General features: G+C 38.9%; 1 protein-coding gene across 1 annotated transcript; it reads right to left on the bottom strand.

Moving 5' to 3' along the window:
• Positions 1-2758: 2758 nt before the first annotated feature.
• Positions 2759-7861, bottom strand: wdr97 (WD repeat domain 97). The gene is made up of 11 exons (XM_016673138.1): positions 7828-7861; positions 7272-7503; positions 6619-7196; positions 5659-5780; positions 4844-5564; positions 4124-4272; positions 3807-4043; positions 3617-3707; positions 3108-3237; positions 2940-3016; positions 2759-2863 (listed from the first exon to the last, which is right to left on the bottom strand). Exons 2-11 carry the CDS (start codon positions 7338-7340, stop codon positions 2770-2772), a joined length of 2268 nt encoding a protein of 755 aa, XP_016528624.1. The 5' UTR covers positions 7341-7503; positions 7828-7861; the 3' UTR covers positions 2759-2769.
• Positions 7862-8031: the final 170 nt, after the last annotated feature.

Here is an 8031-nt window from a genome sequence, read left to right as displayed (position 1 = left end):
AAATACTACGATAAAGTATAGTCAAAATAATTCATAGAATGTTTTAATATGCTGCTAAGAGACTTATTTAGAATATGCCCCCTCTTGGTAAAAACAGCTGCTATGAAGCACTTATGATAGCTGGCATAACTTCTTAACATCACTGTGGAGGAATACTCTTTAGATTAGTGCTGCCTAACCTAATCGTGCTTGGTGTCAAGGTCACAAACTGGTGGATTTCTCCTTCAGAATTTCGACTGGACAGGAAAATTTATGGTAATTTATGTGAGTTTTCTTTTGTGTGCATAACATATCAGTTCTAAAGAAAAGAAGTATCTACAGTCAACTCCCTTGACTGTAGACATCATGTTGTTTTTCTTAAAAGATGTTAAAGGTATCAATGTTGTTGAGCAATATGTACAATGAGCCTTAATGTTCTTTGTCATCAGCACCATGGAAGTCATTTTGCCCAAATGCTCCCGGAAGGTTCCCCACTGTTCCAGAGTTTCTGCAGTTCCTGTTATTGGCCACCTTTTCCAGACAGTTACTGTAGCTAGGCAACCTTTTTATCTCCTCTTGAATTTCTTTAGATTGGAGCGCAATGTTTTGGTTTTTGGCACCTTTAAGCCTGCTTCATGTTGTCAGACAAGTTCTCAAGTTATTTCTGGGTCCTACAGATCTGGCAGTAATCAAACCTGCACGTAGCTTATGAAATTGAACTCCAGCTTTCCTCCAGTAAAATGTAATCAATTACACATAAAGTGTCTTTTAACAAGGGGCGCATATTTTCACATAGAGCAACATTGGTCAAAATAGCCTTTCCCATCTAATAAATGTAAACATCAGTTCAAAATTGCTGTTTGCATTTCCTATTTGTTCTATTTCTCTGATATTGACACTGGTTCAATGATCTGAAACATTTAAAGAAGCAAAGCTAAAACAAACTTAAGAATGAGGAAAATGCTGTGATTACAAACGGAAAAAAGAGAATGATGCAAGTGTCATAAATTTTCTCCTTAAGCTGTCACTTTGCTATCTGTCACAGGAAAATTAAATTCAACATTAGTAGATAAAACATATTGACATCGTAAAGGTTTATACCTGTTTTTCCGCAAGCACTTCAGAGGCCGCAGGACCAACCTTTAGTTTTGGCTTTGGAACGTACATGGTTCGCATTAAACGTGCTTTGGACTTCATTAGAATAGCGTCAAAATCATCCTCATCTATGCCAGCCTGAAAAGCAGAGTGTTTAACAAATTAGTATGATTTTTGCAAATGTGCTTAACATAAAAAATAAAGTAGCAAAAAAAAAAAAAAAAAAGATCTTTTGCATGTAAATAACAAACAGGATGTCCAATGTGTACAATAATACACGTGGGGTTGGTTGGGTAATTGTTTATTTTGGTGGATTTGTTTTTTATTGATCTGTACAGCATTTTCAGCTGCTTTTAGTATGAAAGGTGCTTTATAAATACAATTGATTGATTGATCGATTGATTTATAAATATTAATAAATAATTTCTCCACATTTTCCACCATAAATTTGACATGCACTCTGTTGCCAAAAACCTGGCCATTTTTTTTACGTTATGGGGAAATAACATGTGAAATGTGAAAAAAAATAAATAAATAAAAATCTTGCAACCTTGCAAGTGCACATTCCCTTACATCAACAACTTTGAACCAAACTAAACCACTTTGTTTAATTTCAGATTCAAGTTGTGGAAGTCTGTTAGCATACCCCGTCTTAAATTGTGGATATTTGCATACTCTTTCTTACAAATGTTTTCCAAATTTACAGATTATGACCACATCTGTCTTCCGGTAAAACGTTTAACATTTTCTGCTGATTTTAATTCTTGTCTCCTCTCAGGAGGCCATTCCAAAAACTTTTTTTTTTTCTTCCGGTGAAGCTTGGTGTTATGGATGTATGCTTGAAGTCATTGTAATGCTGAAAAATTTCTTCAACTTTCATACAGCTATTTTAAGTTTTTAAAATGTGCGCCATGGTACGTATGGGGGGTTTGTACACTTGTCCCGACTGACACCACTGATTGATTTGATCGTTTGGATCATTTCAAATGAGACTTCAGCCAAATGGTGCAAATGAGAAAATGTCAGAAAAAAAACCTATTGAGAGAGTTAATTTCAGGTTGATCTTATTATGGAAAGTTTTACTCTAAACAAATCAAATCTAGGTCAACAATGGGAAGTTTAAGGCCTCACCCACTTCTTCCTCCGATGCAGGGTGTTTCATCTTTAAAACATTTCACTCCTAAAGGATCTGTCATATATGTCACATTCATCCGGTCTTATGACAACACTAAACCTGGCCATTTAATTGGGATGTGCATTAATGTATTTCTTTGACCGTTGTTTAAACAGGTTGTCTCAATGAGATCCAAGATTTACTTTTCAACAGAGACCTGCTTGGATACTTTTGAGAATCACTGAAAACTAGTCCAGTATACTAGAAGTTTATATAGTGGACTGATTGACGGTTTCATTTGTTTTCAAGTACTTGAGAAAATCAGGTGAAAAAAAAGTTGTTGCTGAAATATACCTGCTCACAAGGTGACAATCCATATAACTCATGCATGTACTGGTTAAAGGCCTCCATCTTGGTTTGTTTTGTACTCTGAGTTTTCTTTTGTGTGCATCTTACTTCTCCTTTTACTAGAGCCTTCAGGTCCATGTCAATGATCACTGACGCCTCCTGACACAGGTGGGAAAAAAATGTATTTATGAGCCAGGTGTTTTAATTATCAACAGATCTTAAAATGTTCCTTTTTATATACTCACCTGGTCCTCCTCCAGGTATATGTTCATTACCTCATTGTTGTTGATAGCTTCCTTTAATCTTTCTGCCTCATTAGTTGGCATGCTAGAATACAAAAGTGCTCAGAACTCATTCGGATAATTGCATTATTATTCCAACCTGAAAGTGGAACATGTCCTACTCGGCTTTGACGGGTGTTTCTTCAACCTCAGGAATAGGCAGCTCAGGAAGGACATTTTCGAAACAGTAGCAGCGAAGCTGGAAAAAAAAAATCAGGCATAGCAATGATAAAACTTTCCTGTGTGCAATTTTTAAATTCAGTCAAATAATAAGCAGCCAATAGTTGCACCGTTCGTTGGTATTTCTTTGGTAGAAAGTGTGCAAACTCTAGCCTGTACAGGTCCCCATTCATGCCCAGAAATAGCTCCCCGTTTCCACTGTATTCCATACACTGAGGTACTGCCACAAGCTGTTGCACCCTGAAAACAAAATATATGGTGTTTGAATATTTATTCTAAAATATGCAATGTCTTGCAAAAGTGAAAATGCCCCTTGAACTTGTTTCTGTCTTGTTGTACACCCAACACAGAGGAGGTTAGGGGGATGCAATGTGAACTTTCCCTCTTTAAACAACGTTTTTCATAATGACCAAACATTTTATTTTTGGCCTCTTTTGGTATGAATTTAACACCTTTCCCTTCACAGAGTTGCACATTGAAGTCTGTGGTTGCAATGTGACAAAATCGGAAAAAAGCTCAAGTTGTGTGGATAACTTTTAGAACCCTAGCCCAAAACATATGAACATTCTGGTAAATAAGATAAAGCGGGGTTAAAAAGAAGATGTGAAGTAAGTCCAACCAGATGAGTTTATTCTTCTCATTCCAGATGCGCACTGTCTTATCCAGACTGCAGGAAGCAAACGCCTTTATTTCAGGAATCGCGCACACTCCTGCAAAACAAAAACAAACAAACAAAAAAAAAAAAAACAATCACTCTGGTAAAAATCCCCTTTGCAGTTTCCCATGTAGAGGTTATACCAAGCTGTGACCTGTGAGGGAATCTATATGTGCATTTGTTTGCTGACATTCTGCTCGTTTCAGGTTTTCCACATGGTAGAGTTGTAGGCTGTAGGAGTTGCCGGTAGGCTCTCGAAACGCCAGGGCCACCTGCAGCTCCAGCGCCGCCAGGTAGACCTGAGGCTCATAACATATCACCGTCTGCCAAGGGGTTAGACACGCTGCAGCATCGGGGTGAACTTTCCACACCACCACCGTGAAGTCCGCACCTTGATGATTAGATTGAAAGTAATCAAATCTTCTTTGAAAAAGACGCGCGAGGATATAAAAATGTTTGATTTAAATTCACCCGAGGAGAGGAGGTAGTTGTACTTCGGGTAGGCCTTCACTGCTGTGACGTCCTTGCCGTTGTGTGCGGGGGTTCTGTACAGGACCGTCCCATCATCCATTGTGAGGACACTCACACAGCCACCACTTTGGCCAATGATAATCCAAAATCTGATTCCAACACAAAATGTATAAAGAAAATTCCACACAATAGATCAACTTCTAGCAATTCAAATGCACGACCATATAACACCATAGGTAGTCACTCATCTGCCTTCACACACAGTCCTGAGTGTGTGAAGGCCGTTTTTCTGAGGGGTTTAACATAATGTTGGCTTCTCCACCATTAGCACATTGAGCAGCATGAACACAAGCATGATTGATTTTTTTTTTTTTTCGCAGAATATCACAGCTCCATTAAATATGTAAAAATACATACTATTTACAAAACTTGCATGCTGCACCTTTAATACCTCTAACAGCTGACTGTAAAATATTCAGCAGGGAGGAAATTTAACGACTGGACTTGTTGTACAGGAGGCATCCTATTATGATACTACAATGACATTTCACTGAGTTCCTGAGGGCAATTCATTTGTAGAAGCAATTTGCATGCTGAAGTGCTGGGTTTTATACACCCGTGGCCATGGAAGCAACTGGGACACCTGGATTTAGTGATTTGGATCTGTGAGCGAATACATCTGGCAAATACGCTACTTTAATATAAAGAGAAGCTGCTTACCGATTCTTGAAATGATCGATATGTTTGCTGTCCTTCTGACTGCTGCCTCTCCCACTTTGTAAACTTTTCCACCTCTCTAAAGCCTTCTCAGGGTCTCCTAAGGAGCTGTAAATCACCATGCAACAGGCGGGGCCAGGATCCGGCAGATTGTGGAGATCCTTTTTACTAACAGAGTCTGATATTGACCATAGAGCCTGGCCTCTGCCTTCCCATTCTTGTATCAAAGTGGCTGGATTAGCAAGTGGGTTGACTTGCAGTAAGGTACCACCCTTAGTCAAGACAATCAAAAGCTCTTTTTGAAGGCAGTAAGCAGCACATAATACCCTCTTTCCTGCCTTAAAGGAAGTCAGTATTTCTGCTTTTCCAGCAGAAACCAGATAGATATGATCATCTTCACTGACACAAGTCACACGGGTTGGGTAGCAAGGAGGCAAATGTGAGACTAAGATTTGTTTCAATGCGATGTCTTCATCCCCTTTGACCTTTGTGTGGAGGGTGTACCAAGCTGTTAGAAACCAAAGATCCACACCTTTGTCTGAAAAAGAGAAAAATGGGTGTTTGTTCTCTATGCCCCCTAAACACAGTGGAGGGTGGTTCTGCTCTGTGTGGAAACAATCGATTGCCAAGTTGTTTTTTACATCCCAGCTACGCATGGTGCAGTCTGCAGAGCATGAGATCAGCAGGTTTGATTTGGAGCAATAGAACAGCGAATTCACCACACCTAAGCAGAGCAAACAAATAGAAGTTAGACAAAATGAAGTCAATTGGGTAGATAAATACATATTGAACCTGAAGCAGTTTAATCTTAAAGTTACCATCGTGTCCAAAAAAAGTAACACGCGGAACCCAGTCAAGACCCCAGACTGTGATGGTGCAATCTCGGAAAGCGAGGATCAAACTGTCAAGTTGGGTGCAGAACAACATTGCGGTGATTTCACTGTGAGAGAAAAAGTCTTTTAAAAGAGTTTTCAGAAATTTACTTCTATATCTCTTTTAAATAACTTACCAGCTTGGTAAGTTTATTTGAAAAATAACTTACCAAGCTATTTAAATAAAAGGAAAAACCTTTTATTAAAACCTAGTTTTTCCTTTTATTTAATTTTTTTTAACCAACCATCATTGTTTTATATGTGTTTATTTGAAAAACAGATCCTTATAAATAAATAAATATAAATAAATAACTTAAGTCATGCCATAAAACATACAGATAGGATTTCTATAAAAATGATGTAAAGTTCTGCTGATTACACCAAAATGTATGTCAAAAATAGATTATTAACATCAAGTGTCATGGAAAATTTATTTAAAACAAATATATTTAAAACAAATATATTCATATTTATGTTCAATCAGTGCCAGCAGCCACTGTTTCGGTGGCACCTACTGGCAGCTGACACTGGAACTGCCATTGCCAGCTGTGACTGCCACAAATTGAGTTTGCTGTCTCTCTTTAACAAAGCATTGACTCTGGTGGGCAAAATACAACTGCAAAGTTATTTGTAAAACACTGTTGCAATGCACTATTTTGTGGGACACATAAAACGTATTTGTTGTGGTTGTAATTTAAGACAATGCAAAAAAGTAAAACGGGTACTTTTACATTTTAAAGCTCTTCATACTGAGGATAATTCAATCATTTATATGCTGTCATGCTCCAGCTACTAAGGTGGTGCATGAGATTCTGAAACAAAGAATGACCTCAACAATATAAGGTAAAACTGCATAGATACCACAAAACCAATAACTGTGTACAACATCATCATGATCCTGCAGACCTTAGACAGAGTCTCTCCTGGTGATCCAGAACTATCCCATCATCGAGGTTGATCACAGTCACATCCGTTCCACATGCAACAAAGGCAAGGTGAGGCCTATTCTTCTGTGGAGGAGCCAATGCCATGTGAGTGAAAGCTCTCTGCTGCAGCCCTTCCTGTAGCTTCACTCTGCACCTCATGAGCAACACCGACCACACACACACGTTCCCAAAGCCTACAGTCACCAGCTCCCAGGAATGCTCCGCCGCCTCACACAGCCGAATATCAAGAGCGTTGTCCGCAGTATCCAAATGCCGCAATTTGTTGTCCAGGAGGGTGAAGATGGGCCCGGGGCCCCAGCCTACCATCCATCCCAGGATCTTTGTTGCAGTGAGGCCCAAAAAGGGCAGTTTTCTCCAGATGGTCTCCTTGAGGCACTTAGGTCTGAAATAGCTTACTCTGTTGTTTGTGTGGAGGCTGATGAAGGCATGATTTGCAGGGGAGTGCAACATGAAACGCACTGGGCTGTCACAAGGGAAATGCTTGAAGTGATAGAACCCATGAACAAGGAAGTGCTCATCCTCTTCATAGGCAAAAACCTGCAGACACAAATCGAATGCTTCACTGACAGTTACGGCAGTAATTTCCCAGTAACCACCTGCAAGCTGATCTACCTTTTTTCCAGTCTCCCTTCTATCGTATATGAGAATTTTCTGAGCTTGATGTCTTGTTGGTTCTGTCATCTTAGAGAGCTAAGATAACAGCCTCTATTCTGAACCTTGGATGATTTGCTGCTCTGTCCTGGAGCCACTACCTCAAAATGACTCGGTCTTCAGAGGGTGGTGGTCTCCAAGTCTGAGATGTGATTCTGCTCCGAATCTTTCTACTTGAAAGCTCTGCAGAAATCTGAGGACAAATAAGTGTACTCACCCTGAGGAAAATGTAAGAAAACGGTTCCCATGCCTGCTTTACAAAGAAGCTAATGCAAGGCACTCTGGGAAGTGAAAACAATCAAGTGAATTGAATTATAAAAGAATCCACATTGTAAACTTTAAAAGGGTCATGGAAGTGTATTGAAATTCGTCATTTCAAAGTTAAAATCATTTCTCAATTGTCTCAAATCCTTCATAATTCATTTGTGCAAATGGTATTACTACTACTACTACTACTACTACTACTACTACTACTACTACTAATAATAATAATAATAATAATAGTGCAATACAATACCAAGTTATGCATAGGAATCCAACATCGAATGGGTGTGAACCTCTGATGTTGTAATTTTTTGTTGGTAATTTGTAAGACTTTAAAGAAAGTACTGTTTGAGTCTATGAAAAATAAAAAATAAAGTCCCAAAAGTTTAATGTCTTTGACCTGCAAGAATCCAGCTCGCTGCTCCCATTTTGTATGTCTTTAAATTGTTTCCCTTGT

The sequence above is a fragment of the Poecilia formosa genome, unplaced genomic scaffold (assembly GCF_000485575.1).
Source record: "Poecilia formosa unplaced genomic scaffold, Poecilia_formosa-5.1.2 Scaffold71, whole genome shotgun sequence".
Classification (NCBI taxonomy): Eukaryota; Metazoa; Chordata; class Actinopteri; order Cyprinodontiformes; family Poeciliidae; genus Poecilia; species Poecilia formosa.
Note: the sequence above shows the minus strand (reverse complement) of the source record. Positions and strands in the feature narration are given on the sequence as shown.

What these genes read in the sequence shown, in the direction of transcription:
- wdr97 (XM_016673138.1), bottom strand. Translation starts at nt 7,340, where the DNA reads ATGACAGAACCAACAAGACATCAAGCTCAGAAAATTCTCATATACGAT. An exon ending in CAGGAGAGACTCTGTCTAAG is followed by an intron (nt 5,781 to 6,618) that starts GTCTGCAGGATC and finishes TTTCTCTCACAG; the next exon opens with TGAAATCACCGCAATGTTGT. An exon ending in ACATATAGATTCCCTCACAG is followed by an intron (nt 3,708 to 3,806) that starts GTCACAGCTTGG and finishes TTTGTTTTGCAG; the next exon opens with GAGTGTGCGCGATTCCTGAA.